Source organism: Muntiacus reevesi, chromosome 1 (assembly GCF_963930625.1).
Source record: "Muntiacus reevesi chromosome 1, mMunRee1.1, whole genome shotgun sequence".
NCBI lineage: Eukaryota > Metazoa > Chordata > Mammalia > Artiodactyla > Cervidae > Muntiacus > Muntiacus reevesi.
In genome coordinates this window covers 161738521-161760305 of record NC_089249.1, presented here as the reverse complement: position 1 = coordinate 161760305, position 21785 = coordinate 161738521, and the positions used below count along the sequence as shown (strand labels likewise).

The following is a 21785-nucleotide window of genomic DNA, read 5'->3' as shown; positions in this document are numbered from 1 at the left end:
CTTAGGAAGCATCACTGCGAACAAAGCTAGTGGAGGTGATGAAATTCCAGTTGAGCTCTTTCAAATCCTGAAAGATGATGCTGTGAAAGTGCTGCACTCAATATGCCAGCAAATTTGGGAAACCCAGCAGTGGCCAAAGGACTGGAAGAGGTCAGTTTTATTTTTTTTTCTTTTTATTTATTTTTCCATTTATTTTTATTAGTTGGAGGCTAATTACTTTACAATATTGTAGTGGTTTTTGTCATACATTGACATGAATCAGCCATGGATTTACATGTGTTCCCCATCCCAATCCCCCCTCCCACCTCCCTCTCCACTCAATTCCTCTGGTGATCTGTTTCACCTAGATAATATATATGTTTTGATGCTGTTCTCTCAAAACATCCCACCGTCGCCTTCTCCCACAGAGTCCAAAGTCTGTTCTGTACATCTGTGTCTCTCTATCTGTTTTGCATATAGGGTTATCGTTACCATCTTTCTAAATTCCATATATATGTGTTAGTATACTGTATTGGTCTTTATCTTTCTGGCTGACTTCACTCTGTATAATAGGCTCCAGTTCCATCCACCTCATTAGAACTGATTCAAATGTACTATTTTTAACAGCTGAGTAATATTCCATGGTGTATATGTCCCACAGCTTCCTTATCCATTCATCTGCTGATGGGCATCTAGGTTGCTTCTATGTCCTGGCTATTATAAACAGTGCTGCGATGAACATTGGGCTGCATGTGTCTCTTTCAGATCTGGTTTCCTCGGTGTGTATGCCCAGAAGTGGGATTGCTGGGTCATATGGCAGTTCTATTTCCAGTTTTTTAAGAAATCTCCACACTGTTCTCCATAGCGGCTGTACTAGTTTGCATTCCCACCAACAGTGTAAGAGGGTTCCCTTTTCTCCACACCCTCTCCAGCATTTATTGCTTGTAGACTTTTGAATAGAGTCATCCTGACTGGCGTGTAATGGTACCTCATTGTGGTTTTGATTTGCATTTCTCTGATAATGAGTGATGTTGAGCATCTTTTCATGTGTTTGTTAGCCATCTGTATAGTTTCTTTGGGAAAATGTCTGTTTAGTTCTTTGGCCCATTTTTTGATTGGGTCATATATTTTTCTGGAATTGAGCTTCAGGAGTTGCTTGTATATTTTTGAGATTAATCCTTTGTCTGTTGCTTTGTTTGCTATTATTTTCTCCCAATCTGAGGGCTGTCTTTTCACCTTGCTTATAGTTTCCTTTGTTGTGCAAAAGCTTTTAAGTTTCATTAGGTCCCATTTGTTTATTTTTGCTTTTATTTCCAGTATTCTGGGAGGTGGGTCATAGAGGATCCTGCTGTGATTTATGTCGGAGAGTGTTTTGCCTATGTTCTCCTCTAGGAGTTTTATAGTTTCTGGCCTTACATTTAGATCTTTAATCCATTTTGAGTTTATTTTTGTGTATGGTGTTAGAAAGTGTTCTAGTTTCATTCTTTTACAAGTGGTTAACCAGTTTTCCCAGCACCACTTGTTAAAGAGGTTGTCTTTTTTCCATTGTATAGTCTAGCCTCCTGTCTCTGCTTTTTAATATGCTGTCTAGGTTGGTCATAGCTTTTCTCCAAGGAGAAAGCACCTTTTAATTTCATGGCTGCAGTCACCATCTACAGTGATTTTTGAGCCCAAGAAAATAAAATCTGTCACTGTTTCCATTTTATCCCCATCTATTTGTCAGGAAGTGATGGGGCCAGGTGCCGTAATGTTAGTTTTTTGAAAGCTGAGTTTTAAACCAGCTTTTTCACTCTTCTCTTTCCAGATTGTGCTTCATCCATCCTGGCATTTCACATGATGTACTCTGCATAGAAGTTAAGTAAGCAGGGTGAAAATATATACAGCCTTGACATAGTCCTTTTCCAGTTTGGAACCAGTCTGTTGTTCCATGTCCGATTCTAACTGTTCCTTCTTGACCTGCATACAGATTTCTCAGGAGGCAGGTAAGGTGGTCTGGTATTCCCATCTCTTGAAGCATTTTCCACAGTTTGTTGTGATCCACACAGTCAAAGGCTTTGGCATAGTCAATAAAGCAGATTTTTTTTTTCTGGAACTCTTGTTTTTTTGATGATCTAATGGATGTGTGCAATTTGAACTCTGGTTCCTCTGCCTTTTCTAAATCCAGCTTCAACCTCTGGAAGTTCTCAGTTTACATATAGTTGAAGCCTGGCTTGGGGAATTTTGAGCATTACTTTGCTAGTGTGTGAGATGAGTGCAATTGGGCAGTAGTTTGAACATTCTTTGGAATTCACTTTCTTTGGGATTGGAATGAAAACTTTGGGATTAGAATAAAAACCCTCAGAAAACCTGAAAGAACACTACAAAGAAAGCTGTATGTCCCATGACAAGATGTGTTAAATTTTAAGCTTGCTGTTACTGTAATTTTCAGAACTAGTTGAGAATAATTTGTAAACATCATGTTCCTTTACCCTTTAATACTTCAGAGAATAGTTTCTAATATGTAAGAGAATAAGGATATTCTCTCACATAGAAGTTGTCAAACTCAGGCATTTTAACGCTGAATACTTATCTAAACTAATCTCATTAAAATTCCAGGCTTACCAGTTGTCAAATTAATGTTATTTGTAATATTCCACTCTTCCAGTTTTACATTTTGCAATAGTTGTCATACATTTTTTAGTCTCCTTGACTCTATTACAGATTAGAACTTTCTTTGTCTTTCATGATAGATATTTTTTGAAGACTAGGGTGGCTCAGCTGGTTAAGAATCTGCCTGCAATGTGGGAGACTGGGGTTCAGTCCCTGGGTTGGGAAGATCCCGTAGAGAAGGGAACGGCTACCCACTCCAGTATTCTGGCCTGGAGAATTCCAGGACTGAATTCCTGGAGAAGTCCATGGAGTTGCAAAGAGTTGACATGACTGAGCGACTTTCAGAAGCTAGTTATTTTGTAGAATATTTCACAACTTAGGTTTCTTTGATGTTTTCTCATGGTTAGATTCAGGTTTTGCTTTTTTTGTCTGAAACAATATATAAGTCATTGTTGGTTTTCACATATGGAGACACCAGGTGTCTGCCCTTTATCAGTGTCATTAATTGTAATCACTCAGTTAAGATGTTGCCTAGTTTCTCCACTGAAAGCTACCACATTTTACTTTTGTAATTAATAATTACCTTATGGATAGATAGCTTGTAATTATGTAACAGTCTGTTCCTTATCAAATTCAAATTCATTCCCCATAGATTTAGCATCTGCATCAGTTCGATCTTGAGAAGAGACAGAACATACCAGTAATGTGAACAGGGAAAATTTACTATACAGAATTGTTAGCTAGTTAAAGGTAGATAACTGCTAAAAGCCTTAAAAAAGAACTTGAAGAGATCCAGAAGTAGCAATTTAAAAAAGGAAAGGCAGCTACTGCCTTATGGCTAAAGAAGAGTACACAGGGACTAAGGATTTAGGAGTTACTTCCCACCTTTCCCCTGCTCGTGATACCACTATCTATCTTCCCTGATCAGAAAAAAAAAGACTGAGCTCAGACTTTTTAAAAAAGTGTGTGACTGCCACAGAGATACAGTCTGCTACTGGGAGTGGGGGTGGAGCCACAGGCCAGAGCTCTTCTAGACGTGACCGCTGGGTAGGGAGAGTGTGTGTGGCCTGAGTATGTGACTGTGGTTGGAGGCTACCAACCCACTGGCTCTCTAGTTGAGCAACTGAGGAAGGAGAATTGAGGCTTCAATCTCAGAGCCTCCCTCCTACCATCATCATGTTGCTAGGATTCTCTGTCCATGGAATTCTCTAGGCAAGAATACCGAAGAGGGTTGCCATTCCTTTCTCCAGTGGCTCTTCCTGACCCAGGGATCAAACCCGAGAGTCTCCTGCATTGCAGGCAGATAGCTTACCTCCTGAGCCAGCAAGGAAGCCCCGCCCTCTATTGGTAATGCCTATGTCGTCAGCTGTCAAAGAGACAAATTTCCAGGGTGGGGAGAGGCTTGTCCAACATCCAGACAAATGATCTCTAAGGTAGAGAGAAAGCTCACATCTGCAGGTTTTGGGGGCTGGAGCAGATAGCGTGTAAGCTGATTGTTACTAGACACTTGAGTGACCAATTTCTCCACTGAGGGGTTGGGACTAGGCCTGGGGAGATTGCAAATGAGCATTTACTACTATTTAGTGTTTTAAGGCATTTGTAGGAGATGATTCACATACATTGCCCAACTCCTTCTAAAAGCCCTGAGACATGAGTATTATTAGCCACTTTTATAGTTGAGGAGATTGAGGCTCAGAAAGTGAAATAACTGTAAGAGGTAGTAGGCAGGCAGTGGGCCAAGAATTAATATTACAGCTGCCTACCTTCAGATCTTACTAAACTATCATACTTTAGGTGACATTTAAATGCATATCATTCTCCTATATGCCCACCATGTGGATGCCTCCAGGGCAGAACCGAACCTGGGTTTCTGAATTTATCCTACTTGGCTTCTCCAGTGACACCACGACCAACAGGATCCTCTTCAGTGCCTTCCTTCTTCTTTACCTGAGCTCAGTCCTGGGCAATGGGCTCATCATCACCCTGGTATACCTGGACATGCATCTCCACACTCCCATGTATTTCTTCCTCTGTATCCTCTCCCTGCTGGATTTGAGTTATGTCACCACTACAGTGCCCCAGATGCTGGTGCATCTTCTTTCTCGATCTCAGACCATCTCCTTTGCTGGTTGCTGGCTACAAATGTACATCTTTGGTGCTGTGGGCCTGACTGAGTGCATTTTATTTGTCGTCATGGCCTTTGACCGGTACGTGGCCATCTGCTATCCACTGCGTTACACTCTCATCCTCAGCTGGAGCCTGTGCATACAGCTGTCAGCTGGGACCTGGGCCTGTGGTTTCTTCTTCTCTCTCATCCACACTCTTTTCACCATGAGGCTGCCATACTGTGGGCCCAACAGGGTCAACCACTACTTCTGTGAAGGCCCTTCAGTACGAAATTTGGCTTGCATGGATACCTACGTCATTGAGATGGTGGACCTAATCATCAGTGTCTTCATGGTTGTTGCCCCACTGTCCCTCATTGTGGCCTCCTACATCCGTATTGCCCAGGCCATTCTCAAGTTCAAGTCCATGCAGGCCCGCTGCAAGGCTTTCTCCACCTGTGCCTCCCACCTGACTGTGATCACATTCTTCTATGCTCCAGCCACCTACCTCTACATGAGGCCCAATGCAAGCTATTCCCCTGAGCAAGACAAGCAGGTGTCACTCTTTTATAATGTCTTCACTGCTCTGCTTAATCCTGTGGTCTACAGTCTGAGGAATGAGGACATGAAGAGGGCTTTTCTCAAAGTGATGGGGAGGTAGACTGGCCTGCTGAACTGGGAGACAGGAGGAGTCTGGGGTGTCCAATGATGAGGAAAGGGACAGCATCTGTAACATATGAAACCAACATTATACAACAGAACCCACACAGTACTCGGTCATGGAACAAACGTGGAACATGGAACTAAGGATGGCAGTCTTGATCATCTTTCTACATTGTGGTGCAGTTAGAAACAACTCCATAATCTCATGAGATTACACAGTATAAGTCTATTTATTTGTCACGTTCCAAACAGTTGTAAGTAGACTGTGGTCTTCTGCCATTGGATTCTTGGATCCAGCCTGAAGGAAGAGGTCCTATCTGGAACAGGTCAGACTTATGAGAGAGAGAAAGGGACAATGGCTGAAATACATGATGGCCCTTAAAGCTTCTGCTCAGAATTAACACACATGTCAATGGATGTGAGTTTAAGTAAACTCCGGGAGTTGGTGATGGATAGAGAGGCCTGGTGTGCTGCCGTCCATGGGGTCACAAAGAATCAGACACACCTGAGCGACTGAAATGAACTGAACTGAACACACATCTCTTTGTTGACATCTTATTGACCAAAGCAAGTCCTATGTTTAGGCCTTCTGACAAAAGGGCAGGAAGTATTTTCTTCCCACAGAAAAGTAATGCAAGTCATGTGACCTGGGGATGGATGTGTATTCCCTCTACATGAGAGCAGCAATACTATGGGTGATAATGTAATCTACAACAGAGGCACTGGAACCAATAGCCTGTAATTAACATGAAACGTGGTACCTGAAAGTGATGTGGTATATGGATATAGTAGAATGTCAAGTAGTAGGCAATCATAGTGGTACAGGAAAATAATAATATGTGTGACCAACATTGAAAATTAAGCCAGTGGTATACAGAACAATGTAACTCATGTACCTGGCCTGATACATGGAAGGAATAGGGTTTATGGGGCTGATATGGTATACGCTACATCATCTTGTGGAAGGAACAAAACTTTACATTAATTGACCTGGGTTCTAGTCCAAACGTTGCTAACTTGTTTTGTGACTTTGGGCCACTTACTTTCTTTTTCTGGATCTCACTTTATTCATCTATAGAATGAGCACCTCAAATTGAAAGGTCTCTAAGACCTCTGTGTCTCCAAAATTCTATGTCACAATAGGTGAAGTGCATGAAACCAAATGCAGTAAACTAGTGTATGTTCTGTGAACCGTAGGGTGAATTACAAAACCATGGAAGAATTAAAGTTGTTACAGGTGCAGTCCATTTTAAACAGTGCCTCTGATTCTTTCAAGGGACCTAAATGATATATGAGATTCTATAAGAACCCTGGCACAAGCCTCAGAGTTAGCATGGGAATCCATCTTACTTTCAGGCCTCATTGATGGGTCAGATGTCTTATGGGTGAGAGATGTAACAGGGCTGAGCTAAGCAGGGGTTTAGGTAGGTGAGTACTGCAACACCAGGGGTGTGGCAAAGTTCCAGGCAGCATTTGCAGAATGTTTCAGGCAGAAAGTGAAGGGTCCCAAAGGCTGTTGGAGTGTTCCGTCCATCCAGGGAGAGGTTAGGGAGCTATATGGCTGGTGGAAACTTTTGAGAGCTTTCTACTTCTGGTTTTATGGGGAAGGGGGTTGCCTGGATACTGGTTAAGAGGTCTTACTGGGTCTTGGAGTTCCTTTCAGAAGATTGGAGTCTATCTGGTGCCTCTGCTACAACAACTAGAGTCAGGAATCAGGGTGGTGGAGAGTGAGTCTTGTGGGTGAGGGGATGAGGTTTTATTTGTTTTTCTACTTGGATAGATAGTAACAGAGTTTTAAATTCAAGATCACACTAGATTTTATCTTAAAGATAGACAACCTCTGTTTTTCTTAAGCATTTATTTTTAATTGGAGAATTTAATTGCTTTACAATATTGTGTAGGTGTCCACTGCACATCACATGAATCAGCCATAGGTATATGTGTGAAAGAGATCACCAGCCCAGGTTGGATGCATAAGACTAGTGCTCAGGGCTGGTGCACTGGGAAGAGCCAGAGGGATGGGATGGAGAGGGCGGTGGGAGGGGGGATCAAGATGGGGAACACATGTAAATCCATGGCTGATTCATGTCAAGTATGGCAAAAACCGCTACAATATTGTAAAGTAGTAACCTCTGTTTTTAAAAACCTGGGATGAGACTGAGTTGGAGGAGAGAAGATGCCACAGTTTTTTCTGAAGGAAGGCTTTGGAATACTGACGAGGGGATTGGAGTGAAAAGGAACAGTTAGTGGGGGAGATGTAGGCATACTTTCTGAAGGTTCTAGACTTGATGGTGGCAGTTAGTAGGGACATGCTGAATGATGAGGACAGAAGCAAGGGTGTGTAGGTGACAAAGGGAGAAATCAAAACACTATCAGGATTTGAAGCCAGCTTTACCACTGTCCCTGCTTCCCTGTAATTCACTGATGGGGCCATTGGTCGTCAGCAGTCATCACTGATCCCTGGCACTGGTGCCAGGAAGTCACAGCCCCTGTCCTCATGGAATTTGTAGTCCCCAAGCCAGCAATTCTTAGGAAACGTATAGGTGCTTAGGAGTGGGGTTTAAAAATGTTTTTAATTTATTCTCTGTTAATTTGGTCTCTATGAGGGTTGTTGTTTTCTTGTTTTATTTGTTTATTTCACTTGTCCTGTTTCCTTGAACAGGAAAACAGCAGAGTGTGTCACAGCATCTGTCTGTGGGACTCAGGCCATCTATTTGGGGGAAATATTTTGCTGCTAGACTGAAATGTCAGCCTCTCTAGTACTTTTCCCTTTTGATCCATTTCTGCAGTAATGATTTCAGAGTTTCTGTTTGGGCAGATTGGTAAACTACCATTTATCAGCTGTGTGCCCCTGTGCAAGAAACTTAAGTCCCCCAGCTCTGCTTTCTCTGTTGGCTGATCCCTATGCAAATAAAATTGCAAACTTAGATGGAATGGATATTTTCCGAGGGAGATACAGATTACCAAAATTAAAACTTTTAAAGATAGAAAGTTTTAACAGACTGATTCATGGGGAAATGAGATAACCAGAGAAAGCTATTAAATAACTACCCCACTACAAGATTCAAAGAAATGTGGCAAGAAAGTCTGGGGAGAGGGGAGATGTATGCGAATGGACTTCCTCAGAGTGGACACAGACTGTGTGTGTCACATAAGCATGTTCATAAAAGGGTATCAACTGCAGAAGAAACAAATCAGGTGGAAAAAGTGACATACTCTGAATGTCAGTCAGGTTTCTCCCCCAGACTTTGTTCAGTAGGCACATGAGCAAATGTCCATGATGCCAGCCTAGAGGCTGTCCACAGGGGCTCAAAACGGACTTTTTCGCCCACAACTGACCTGGTTACCACTGCTGATGAGTGCTTCATCTGCAAATAGCAGAGAACAAATCTGTGACACCATTCCCCAGGAGAACAGGTTGCCACTTGTGGCAGTTTGATTGCATTGAACCTCTTCCATCATGGAGGAGACAATGATCTGTCTTCATAGGAACACATGCAAATTTTAGATACAGATTTTCTTCCCCTACCCATAAAGTTTTAACTAGCATCATCATCTTTGATTTCAGAGCATGCCTAATCCACCATCAGGGATTTCCCACAGCATTGCATTTGATCAAGAAACTCATTATACATCTATGGGCTCATAATTATAGAATCAATGGCCTTACTTAACCTCCAACACTTAGAATAAAGTGGCCTCATTGAAAGGTGGAATGGCTTATTAAGACTCAGTTATCACTATATGTCGGTAAAAATGCCTTGAAAGAATATGGCCCTATCTTACATACTTCTTTAAGGTGACCATGATGTTAAGTTTACGCTTTGAGTCAGAGACTGTATGGCACTGTTTCCTCCCATCCCATCTCATGCATAAGCATGGGAATCAAGCAGTGAAATGGCAGTGGATTCTGTGACTCTTACACCCAGTAACTCACTCACAGAATATTTTCCCCTATTTCAGGAACTCTGAACTCTGCTAGCTTGGAGATCTTAGTTTCCCAGTAGGGAGTGTTTCTACTGGTGGTCAAAGCAATGTTCCCACTGAAGTTGAAGATGAGAAGTCATCTCAAGACATTTGGATATAAATGGGTTATTGTAAGTAAAGCACATAATAAACAAAACCTGTAAGGTTTTGCTATTATTGTAATAATTTCTGGAGAAGGAAATGACAACCCACTCTAGCATTCTTGCCTGGAGAATCCCATGGAAAGAGGAGCTTGGCAGCTCCAATGCATAGGGTCACAAAGAGTTGGACACAATTGAAGTGACTTAGCTTGCACACACACATAATAATTATCACCACTATTGTTATTGCTTTGTGGTTGTTTTCTCACCATTATTATTACTATCCCATTACCTTATCTGAACTTTGTGTACTTTCATTGTCTCAAACCAGATTTACAGCACTGGGGGATACAAACACCCAGGGATCAAAATGTTGAGGACATGCATGATGAGATGGGCAGTTGGACAGTTTTTCTTCAGACTACTAGAGAATGAAGCAGAGGAAGGAGACTGTGGTCAATTGAATGGATCTCTGACTAGGGAACAGGACTTCTAGGTCAGAATCACCTACACTAACTCTTTCAGGGTGATGACTTTGCTTCTCTGAGCTTTAATTTTCACGGCTGTTAAAGAGAGTAAAGAACTGGACATGTTAACCTTGAAGCCCCTTTATGACCTAGAGAGCACAGAAATGACCAAAACCTGTATCACTGACTCCCTCAGTACATGGTCCATCACAAGTGCTCAGTGAATCACCATCATTGTCATCATGTATAAAACCAGGGCCATAGTACCTCCCTCCCATAACACCTCCCTCCCAGGAGTGCCAGGAGGACCTGATGAGAAAAGGCACATGAAAGCGCTTTGTGTATGTGGCTGTACTAGAGGACCATTAAGATGCTCTTGATCATCATTACCATCACCACCTCCTGCCATTTCCCTCAGCTCCCTCCCCAGACATAAAATTGAAAAGTTTCTGGAGCACCTGTTTTAGCAAACAAGAGATAATTCCCAGAGTCCTTCCCAGAGGTATTCTCAACCTCCACAGAGAGTCCCCCATTGTTAGGACTGCCACAGCCCTAGCTTTTTCCCTCTTTCCAGCCCACCCTCATCTCCTTGAGACCTGCAGGCAGACATGTCTCAGAATTCAGCATCCAGAGTCCAGTCTTCCTCCTCCTATCAATGTCCTAGCTGGCCCAACCTTGCTGGTGATCAAATCCAGCTCTGGGACAGCAGGAAGAATATCAGTTAGAGTTCAGGTAGAGTTGTTATTCTGGTCAGTAGTAGAGGAAGATTTTGATTTGTGGAAAATGTCCCACTGTAAAGCATAGAAGTATGACTCAGCCATGTTCTAATGGACAATTGGGGCACAGGGGTTTAGGAGTAAGAAGAGAATTAACATGAGGTCTTCAGTTCTTGACATTTCTACAAGAAGATAAGGTATAATTTCCTCTCCCTTGGGCTGGTCATATTCCTCAGAAAGCTGGAAAAAAAAGGATAGGTCACTATGCCTCCCCAATGGGGTGGTTTTTCTCCTGCTCTAACCCCAGAGGACTCTTTCTTGTGGGATTCTTGTTGACAACATTCAGAGAATTCCATCTTGGCATCCCCACCAGGGACTGAGACGGTGGCAGGAAGCAGGGGGATGGTCCTCCCCCTCCCTCTCCCAGAAAAGCCTTGCAAAGAGCCAAGACATAAAGCCTCAACAGCTTGGTCCATTGAGAGGAGCTTGGATTGGCTGAAGCTCCCTCCATCTACACCTGAGCACCTGATTAGAAAGGCCTTCAGGAGCCAGGGCTGGCCAGGTCAAGTGCAAAGAGCTGAGTCATCAAGAGAAGCCAGGGGGTTCATCCTTCCACCTCTCAGAAGCCTAGTGCTTTTCTGGAGACTGGGTTGCCTGGAATCCTGCCTCCCTGGACTCAGTTTCCCTGGGTGCTTCCTGTTGAGTCTCTTTCCCTTCAGGACAAGTGACAGTCTCTCCACGATGTGTGAATGCCTGAGGGGTGAGATGGTCACTGGGCTGGGGCTAATGGTGGGATGCAGGCCTCTGTGGGCCTGGAGTTCAGAGGTACCAGGTCACCCAGCCACGGGCTTCTCTCTGTGCTAGTCCCCAACATCCCTCCAGCCCCTCCTTGTTCCTCATTCTTCTCCCCACCACCACTTCACATCTCAGTCCCCTCCCCATCCTTTCTTCCCAGGCCTCTTCCTTTTTCCATTTGTTAATTTAGGAAATATATATGGATGGGTCCTCTTTGCTAAGTCAAGTTCTAGGAGTTAGATGCAGAAAATGAATTTCTTGAGCTCCAGATCTCCAATTCCAGATACAAGACATTATGAAAGGAAAATGATGGTTATGCTGGGAAAGGCCTTTACCAATGACATCAGCGACTGCAATGATTAGTTTACACTCCCCTCTTCTCTAGAGACCTGGGCTTTTGTGAATTAGGACAGAGATTGCTGGCTTATTGGAATCTTAGGAGACTTTTTATTTTCACTAAATGACTGTCCCCATTCCCTTTGAAAATCAAGGTTGACTAAAAGGAAGGATCTGACAAAGATTTACTAAGTTTTAGTATGGTAATGAGTTTCCAAGTCTCTTTCTATGGATTCCTTCTGCTTCCAGTGCAACCCCATGGTTTCCCACCTCCAAGTGGTGGGAGCAGATGGAGGACAGTATCATGAGAGATAGTCTGTGGCTGAAACTTTAGTCCCTTATCCTAGGAGAGACCTGATTCTTTCTCATCTGGTGGATGTAACATGGAGGCCATGACTCTATAGTATCTTGTACCAAGCCTCAAGAAGCTCAAATTGAGGAGCAGATGGGGGCGGTCTCCATTCTTTGCCCTGCCCTCTTAGAGCCTGTTACCCTGAAGCAGGAGAATTTAATGATTAAGAGTTGACTGCCTTGGTTCAAATCCCAGGTTAAATCACGCAAAAAGGATAATTTGGAGTGAATCACTTACTTTCTATATGGCTTAGTTTGTTTTTTCCCATCTTAAAAGTGGAGGTACTAGTACTCACTTCAGTGGGTTGTTATGAGGATGAGATCAATTCATGTAACAATGCCTGGCACACAGAAAGTTTTCAGTAAGCATTAGCTATTACCTTTTCTGAAAGTAGTTTATATACTCACTCCTTTGTGCATGCCTGCCTATCGCTTCAGTCATGTCTGACTCTCTAAGACACTATGGACTGTAGCCCACCAGGCCTCTTGCATATGATTCTCCAGGCAAGAATACTGGCATTGGTTGCCACTCCCTTCTCCAGGGGATTTTCCTGACCCAGGGATCGAACTCATATCTCCTGCAGCTCCAGCCTTGCAGGTAGATTCTTTACAACTGAGCCATGGGGCAGCCTGCCACTCACCCCTTTTTCCATACTTTATTATAGATATTCCAACTCAATGAGTGGGAATAAACTTACCATGAGAGGGAGAAATTTTTCTCAGGGAACTAGAGCTCAAGCTTTATATCAGAACAGTCTATAACATTCTAGGGTTATACCTTGCCAAAAATCACAAGGGTTTCTAAAAGTAGAGAAACAATCTAATCAATGTTTGAGAGTGGGAGATGGCAGAAAAGATATGAGAAGAGATTAAGAAGAGGTGGCAAGAATACACAGAAAAGCTGTACAAAAATGGTCTTAATGACCTGGATAACCACAAAGTGTGGTCACTCACTTAGGGTCAGACATTATGGAGTGTGAAGTGTGTAGGCCTTAGGAAGCCTACTTATGAACAAAGCTAGCGGAGGTAATGGAACTCTGGCTGAGCATTTTCAAATCCTAAAAGATGATGCTGTGAAAGTGCTGCACTCAATATGCCAGCAAATTTGGGAAACCCACCAGTGGCCAAAGGACTGGAAAAGGTCAGTTTTCATCCAACCCGAAAAAAGGACAATGACAAAGTATGTCCAAACTACTGCACAATTGTGCTCATTTCATATGTTAACAAGGTAATGCTCAAAATCCTTCAAGCCGTACTTCCAGAAGTACAAGCTGGATTTAGAAAAGGCAGAGGACTCAGAGACCACATTGCCAGCATCTGTTGGATCATAGAAAAAGCAAGAGAGTTCCAGAAAAGCTTCCACTTCTGCTTCATTGACTAGGCTAAGTCCTTTGACTGTCTGGATCTCAACTGCTGTGGAAAATTCTTAAAGAGATGGGAACACCAGACCACCTGACCTGCCTCCTGAGAAACCTGTATGCAAGATAAGAAGCAACAGTTAGAATTGGATATGTAACAATGGAATGGTTTCAAATCAGGAAAGAATTACATCAAGGTTGCTTATTGTCACCTTGTTTATTTAACTTATATGCAGAGTACATTATTTGAAACTCTGGGCTGGATGACTCACAAACTTGAGTCTCCTGGAATCAAGATTGCCAGGGAAAATTTCAAAACCTCAGATATGCAGATGATACCACTCTTATGGCAGAAAGCAAAGATGAACTAAAGAGCCTCTTGATGAAAGTGAAAGAGGAGAGTGAAAAAATTGGCTTAAAGCTCAACATTCAGAAAACTAAGATCATGGCATCCGGTCCCATCACTTCATGGCAAATAGATGGGGAAACAGTGGAAAGAGTGGCTGACTTAATTTTTCTGGGCTCCAAAAACATTGCACATGGTGACTGCAGCAATGAAATTAAAAGACATTTACTCCTTGAAAGGAAAGTTATGACCAACCTAGACAGCATATTAAAAAGCAGAGACATTACTTTGCCAACAAAGATTCGGCTAGTCAAGGCTATGGTTTTTCCAGTGGTCATATATGGATGTGAGAGTTGGACTATAAAGAAAGCTGAGCACCGAAGAATTGATGCTTTTGAACTGTGGTGTTGGAGAAGATTCTTGAGAGTCCCTTGGCCTGCAAGGAGATCCATCCAGTCCATCCTAAAGGAGATCAGTCCTGGGTGTTCATTGGAGGGACTGATGTTGAAGCTGAAACTCCAATACTTTGGCCACCTGATGAGAAGAGCTGACTCATTTGAAAAGACCCTGATGCTGGGAAAGATTGAGGGCAGAAGGAGAAGGGGACAACAGAGGATGAGATGGTTGGCTGGCATCACCGACTCGATGGAAATGGGTTTGGGTGGACTCCAGAAGTTGGTGATGGACAGGGAGGCCTGGCGTGCTGCAGTTCATGGGGTCGCAAAGAGTCAGACACGATTGAGCGACTGAAATGAACTGAATTGAGAGTGGGGGTGAAGCCACAAGCCAGAGCTCTGCTAGAAGCAACCACTGGGTAGAGAGAGTGTGTGTGGCCTGAGTATGTGACTGTGGTTAGTCACTATTAACCCAGTGGCTCTCTAGTTGAGCAACTGCGGAAGGAGAATTGAAGCCCCAACCTCAGTGCCTCCCTCCTTCCATCATCACATTTCTAGGATACCCTGTCTAAGAAATTCTCCAGGCAAGAACATCAGAATGGGTTGCCAATCCTTTTTCTGGGAGATCTTCCTGACCCAGGAATCAAACCTGGCTGGGTCTTCTGCACTGTAGGCACATTTTTTAATCATCTGAGCCATCAGGGAACCCACCCCCCCCCACAGCTTCCCCTGTCCCCCCATCGCCGCCCTGGAGCCACTATTGAGATGCCTCTCTGTCAGCTGCCAGAGAGACAAATGTTCAGGGTGAGGAAAGGCTTGTTGCACATCCAGACAAATAATTTCTAAGACAGAGAGATAGGTTGCATCTGCAGGCTGGGGATCTGGAGCAGATATTGTGGAAGTTAATTGTTATTAGACACTTGAGCGACCAATTTCTCCTCTGAGGGGTTGGAACTAGGCCTGGGGAGATTGCAAATGAGCATTTACTACTATTTAGTGTTTCAAGGCATTGCAGGAGATGATTCACATGCATTGCCCAACTCCTTCTAAAAACCCTGAGAGATGAGTATTATTAGCCACATTTTATAGTTGAGGAGATTGAGGCTCAGAGAAGATAAGTAACTGTACAAAGCAGTAGGTAAGTGGTGGGCCAAGAATTAAAATCACAGCTGCCTCCCTCCAGATCTTACTAAACTATCATATTTTAGGTGACATTTAAATGTATATCATTCTCTTATAGGCCCAAAATGTGGATACCTCCAGGGCAGAATCAAAGCTGGGTTTCTGAATTTATCCTGCTTGGCTTTTCCAGTGACACCACGACCAACAGGATCCTCTTCAGTGCCTTCCTTCTTCTTTACCTGAGCTCAGTCCTGGGCAATGGGCTCATCATCACCCTGGTATGCCTGGACATGCATCTCCACACTCCCATGTATTTCTTCCTCTGTATCCTCTCCCTGTTGGATATGAGCTGTGTCACCACCACTGTGCCCCAGATGTTGGTGCATCTTCTTTCTCGATCTCAGACCATCTCCTTTGCTGGTTGCTGGCTACAAATGTACATCTTTGGTGCCGTGGGCCTGACTGAGTGCATTTTATTTGTCGTCATGGCCTTTGACCGGTACGTGGCCATCTGCTATCCACTGCGTTACACTGTCATCCTCAGCTGGGGCCTGTGCACACAGCTGTCAGCTGGCACCTGGGCCTGTGGTTTCTTCTTCTCTCTGATCCACACTTTTTTCACCATGAGGCTGCCATACTGTGGGCCCAACAGGGTCAACCACTACTTCTGTGAAGGCCCTTCAGTACGAAATTTGGCTTGCATGGATACCTACGTCATTGAGATGGTGGACCTAATCATCAGTGTCTTCATGGTTGTTGCCCCACTGTCCCTCATTGTGGCCTCCTACATCCGTATTGCCCAGGCCATTCTCAAGTTCAAGTCCATGCAGGCCCGCTGCAAGGCTTTCTCCACCTGTGCCTCCCACCTGACTGTGATCACATTCTTCTATGCTCCAGCCACCTACCTCTACATGAGGCCCAATGCAAGCTATTCCCCTGAGCAAGACAAGCAGGTGTCACTCTTTTATAATGTCTTCACTGCTCTGCTTAATCCTGTGGTCTACAGTCTGAGGAATGAGGACATGAAGAGGGCTTTTCTCAAAGTGATGGGGAGGTAGACTGGCCTGCTGAACTGGGAGACAGGAGGAGTCTGGGGTAAAGTGTCCAATGATGAGGAAAGGGACAGTATCTATAACATATGAAACCAACATTATACAACAGAACCCACACAGTACTCGGTCATTGAACAAATGTGGAACATGGAACTAAGGATGGCAGTCTTGATCATCTTTCTACATTGTGGTGCAGTTAGAAACAACTCCATAATCTCATGGGATTACACAGTATAAGTCTATTTATTTGTCATGTTCCAATCAGTTGTAAGTAGACTGTGGTCTTCTGCCATTGGATTCTTGGATCCAGCCTGAAGGAGGAGGCCCTATCTGGAACAGGTCAGACTTACGAGAGAGAGAAAGGGGCAATGGCTGAAATACATGACGATTCTTAAAGCTTCTTCTCAAAAGTAACACATATGTCAATGGACATGAGTTTGAGTAAACTCCGGGAGTTGGTGATGGACAGGGAGGCCTGGTGTGTTGCAGCTCATGGGGTCACAAAGAATCGGACACGACTGAGTGACTGAAATGAACTGAACTGAACACACATCTCTTTGCTGACATCCTATTGACCAAAGCAAGTCCTATGTTTAGGCCTTCTGACAATAGGGCAGGAAGTATTTTCTTCCCACAGAAAAGTAATACAAGTTATGTGACCTGGGGATGAATGTGTATTCCCTCTACAGTGAGAACAGCAAATACTATGGGTGATAATGTAATCTACAACAAAGGCACTGGGACCAATAGTATGCCTATAACTAACATGAAACGTGGTACCTGAAAGTGATATGATATATGGACATAGTAGAATGTCAAGTAGTAGGCAATCATAGTGGTACAGGAAAGTAATAAATCTGTGTGACCAACATCAAAAATTAAGTCAATGGTATATGGAGCCAATGTAACCCATGGTCCTGGCCTGATGCATGGAAGGAATATGGTTTATGGGGCTGATATGGTATTCTCTACATTATCTTGTGGAAGGAACAGAACTTGATGTTAATTGACCTGGGTTCTAGTTCCAACCTTGTTAACTTGTTATGTAACTTTGGGCCATTTACTTTCTTTCTCTGGATCTCACTTTATTCATCTATAGAATGAGCACCTCAAATTGAAAGGTCTCTAAGACCTCTGTGTCTCCAAAATTCTATGTCACAGTAGCTGAAATGCATGAAACCAAATGCAGTAAACTAGTGTATTTTCTGTGAACTGTAGGGTGAATTACACAACCATAGAAGAATTAAAATTTTTACAGGTATAGTACATTTTAAACAGTGCTTCTGATTCTTTCAAGGGACCCAAATGACATATGAGACTCTATAAGAACCCTGGCACAAGCCTCAGAGTTAGCATGGGAATCCAGCTTTCTTTCAGGCCTCATTGATAACTCAGATATCTTGTGGATGAGAGATGTAACACGGCTGAGCTAAGCAGGGCTTTAGGTAGGTGAGTACCGCGGCACCAATGTTGTGGCAAAGTTCCAGACAACTTTTCCAGGAGGTTTCAGGCAGAAAACGAAGAGTCCCAAAGGCTGTTGGAGTGTTCCTCCATCTGGGGAGAAGGTAAGAAGCTATGTGGCTGGTGGAAGGGACTTAAAACTTTTGAGAGATTTCTGTTTCTGGCTTTGTGGGGAAGGAGGCTGCCTGGATACTAGGGAAGAGGTCTTATTGGCTCTTGGAGTTCCTTCCAGAAGGTGTGGAGTCTACCTGGTGGCTCTGCTGCATCTCGAGTCAGGAATCAGGATAATGCAGAGTGAGAGTCTTGTGTGTGGTGTGATGAGGTTTTGTTTGTCTCTCTACTTGGATAGATAGTAACAGAGTTCATAATTCAAGATGATAATAGATTTTATTTTAAAGATAGACAACATCTGTTTTTAAGAACCTGGGATGTGGACCAGAGTAGAGGAGAGAGGGTGCCATAGTATATTCAGAAGAATGACCTGGGGCCATGGATGAGAGGGTTGGATTAAAGAGGAACATTTAGTGGGCTAGATTTAGGCATAATTTCTGAGGTACTAGGCTTAATGGTGGCAGTGAGTGGGGAAGTGCTGAAGTGACAAGGAAAGAAGCAAGAGCATGTGATGACTTGGGTGTGTAGGTATAAAGGGGAGCAATCAAGGAAGCTATCATGGTTTTAATCCAGCTTTACCAGTATCTCTGATTCCCTGTAGTTCACTGATGGGAGCCATTGATCGTCAACTGTCATCACTAATTCCTGGCACTGGTGACAGAACGTCACAACACCTGTCTTCATGGAATTTGCAGTCCACAAACCAGCAGTTCTTAGGAAGTGTACAGGTACTAAGGGGTGCAGTTAAAAAATGTTGTTAATTAATTCTCTGTTAATTTGGTCTCTATGAGGATTGTTGTTTTATGTTTTATTTTTATTTTTTACTTTTTCCTGTTTCCTTGAACAAAGAAAATGGCAGAGTGGATCATAGCACCTGTCTGGTGGGACTCAGTTCATCTATTTGGGGGAAATATTTTGCTACTAGACTGAAATGTCAGCCTCTCCAATTCTTTTCCCTTTTGATCCATTTCTGCACTAATGATCTCAAAGTTTCTGTTTGGGCAGATAGGTAAACTACCGCTTATCAGCTGTGTGTTCCTGTGCAAAACCCTTAAGTCCCACAACTCTGCTTTCTCTGTTGGCTGATCTCTATGCAAATAAAGCTGAGCGCCAAAAAATTGATGCTTTTGAACTGTGGTGTTGGAGAAAACTCTTGAGAGACCCTTGGACTGCAAGGAGATCCAACCAGTCCATCCTAAAGGAGATCAGTCCTGGGTGTTCATTGGAAGGACTGATGCTGAAGCTGAAACTCCAATACTTTGGCCACCTCATGTGAAGAGTTGACTCATTGGAAAAGACCCTGATGCTGGGAGGGATTGGGGGCAGGAGGAGAAGGGGAAGACAGAGAATGAGATGGTTGGATGGCATCACCGACTCGATGGACGTGAGTTTGAGTAAACTCCAGGAGTTGGTGATGGACAGAGAGGCCTGGCATGCTGCGATTCATAGGGTCACAAAGAGTCAGACACGACTGAGTGACTGAACTGACTGACTGAATGACTGATGCAAGTGAAATTGCAAACTTAGATGGAATGGATAGTTTCCAAGGGAGATGTAGATTACCAAACTTAAAACTTTTAAAGATAGAAAGTTTTCACAGATTTATTTCCATAGGAAAATGCAAAAATGAGCAAAAGCTACTAAGTAACTATGCCACAACAAGATATAAAGATTGGTGGCATGAAATTTTGAGGAAAGGAGAGATATGTGGATGGACTTCCTTCGAGTGAACACAGAATCTGTGTGTCCCATGTGAATGTTCATGAAAGCCTATCAGCTTCAGTGGAGACAAATCAGGTGGAAAAAATGACACGCTCTGTGAATGTCAGTCAGGCTTCTTCCCGAGACCTTCATTCAGTGGATGCATGAACAAAATGTCTATTAAGCAAGGGTGGAGGCTATTCATATGGGCTTAGGACCAGGGTTTCCTTTTTCCACGGCTGACCTGGTTGCCACTACTGATGAGTGCTTAAATCACAAATAGCAAAGATCAGCTCTATGACACCATGCCTCAGGAGAACAGCTGCCACCTGTGGCAGCTTGATTATATTGGATCTCTTCCATCAGGGAGGGGACAGTGATTTGTTTTCATGGGAGCATATGCATATTCTAGATATGAATTTGCTTCCCTTGCCTACAAACCTTTTGCTAGCATCATTATCTATGAATTCACAGTGTGCCTAATCCACCATCAGAGAATCCCCACAGCATTGCATCTGATCAAGAAACTCATTTCACTTCTGTGGGTTCATAATTATAGAATCAGTGACCTTAACTAACCTCCAACACTTGGAATAAGCTGGAAAAGTTGAAAGATGAAATGATTTATTAAGACTCCATTATTGCTATTCATAGATAACAACACTTTGAAAGAATAGAACCCTATCTTACATACTTCTTTAAGTTAAGCATGATGTTAAGTTTAAGCTTTGAGTCAGAGACTATATGGCATTGTTTCCTCCAATGCCAGAATGCATGGACATGGGAATCAAGTCATGAAATGGGAGTGGATTCTGTGACTCTTATAACCAGTAACTCACTCACAGAATATTTGTTTCCTATTTCAGGAACTCTGAGCTCTGCTAGTTTGGAGATGTTAGTGTTCCAGTAGGGAGTGTTTCCACTGGTGGTCAAAACAATGTTTCCACTGAATTTCAAGATGAGATGTCATCTTGAGACATTTGAATATTACATGGGTTATTATAAGTAAAGCACATACAAAACAATACCTATAAGGTTTTACTGTTATTATAATAACCAGAGGAGGAAATGGCAGCCAACTCCAGTATTCTTGCTTGGAAAATCCCATGGACAGAAGAGCCTGGCAGTCCTTAGCTCACAGCCTCACAAAGAGTTGGACACCATAGAAGTGATTTAGCATGCATGCACACATAATAATTAACATCACTATTGTTATTGTTTTGTTGTTCTTATCATTATTATTACTATTCTATTACCTTATCTGAGCTTTGTGTACTTTCATTGACTCAAACAAGATTTACAGCACTGGGGGATACAAATTCCCAGGGATCAAAATGTTGAGGGCATGCATGATGAGATGGCTGCAGTTAACTAATTATCACTGGACAGGTAGACAGCGTTTTCTGCCAACTGATAGAGAATGAAGCAGAGGAAGAAGTCTGAGGTCAAATGGGACATGGCTAGGAGGCAGGATTTCTAAGTCTGAATCACCTACACTAACTCATGTAGGGCAATGACTTTGCATCTCTGAGCCTTAATTTTCATGACTGTAAAAGAGAGTAAGGAAGTGGACATGTTGACCTTAAAGGTCCTTAATGACTTAGCAGTGAAGTGACCAAAATGAGCCTCACTGACTCCCTCAAGACTTGGCCCATCACAAGTATTCAGTGGGTCACCATCATTGTCATTATCTGTAAAACGAGGATCACAATGCTCCCTCCCGGAGGTGTGCCAGGAGGAGCTGATGAGAAAATACACATGAAAGTGCTTTGTGTGTGAGACTGTCCCAAAGGACCACTAATGTGCTCTTGATCCTTAGTACCATCATCTCCTCCTGCCATTTCCCTCAGCTCCCTCCCCAGACATAAAATTAGAAAACTTTCTGGAGCACCTGTCTTAGCAAACCAGAGATAATTCCCAGAGTCCTTCCGAGGTATTCTCAACCTCCACAGAGAGTCCCCCATTGTTAGGACTGCCGCAGCCCTAGCTTTTTCCCTCTTTCCAGTCCACCCTCATCTCCTTGAGACCTGCAGGCCGACCTGGCTCAGAATTCAGCATCCAGAGTCCAGTCTTCCTCCTCCTACCAATCCCTCCATCTGGCCCAACTCCATTGGTAATCAGAATCAGCTCTGGGACAGCAGGAAGAATTTCAGTTAGAGTTCAATAGAGTT

The 21785-nt window shown here is 43.2% G+C and overlaps 2 protein-coding genes across 2 annotated transcripts; both read left to right on the top strand.

Moving 5' to 3' along the window:
* Positions 1-4401: 4401 nt before the first annotated feature.
* On the top strand, positions 4402-5334 carry LOC136151159 (olfactory receptor 2D3-like). Its single transcript, XM_065912145.1, has one exon. The coding sequence runs from the start codon at positions 4402-4404 to the stop codon at positions 5332-5334; it is 933 nt and encodes a 310-aa protein (XP_065768217.1).
* Positions 5335-15414: 10080 nt separating this feature from the next.
* On the top strand, positions 15415-16347 carry LOC136151087 (olfactory receptor 2A5-like). Its single transcript, XM_065912041.1, has one exon. The coding sequence runs from the start codon at positions 15415-15417 to the stop codon at positions 16345-16347; it is 933 nt and encodes a 310-aa protein (XP_065768113.1).
* The last annotated feature ends 5438 nt before the right edge of the window (positions 16348-21785 follow it).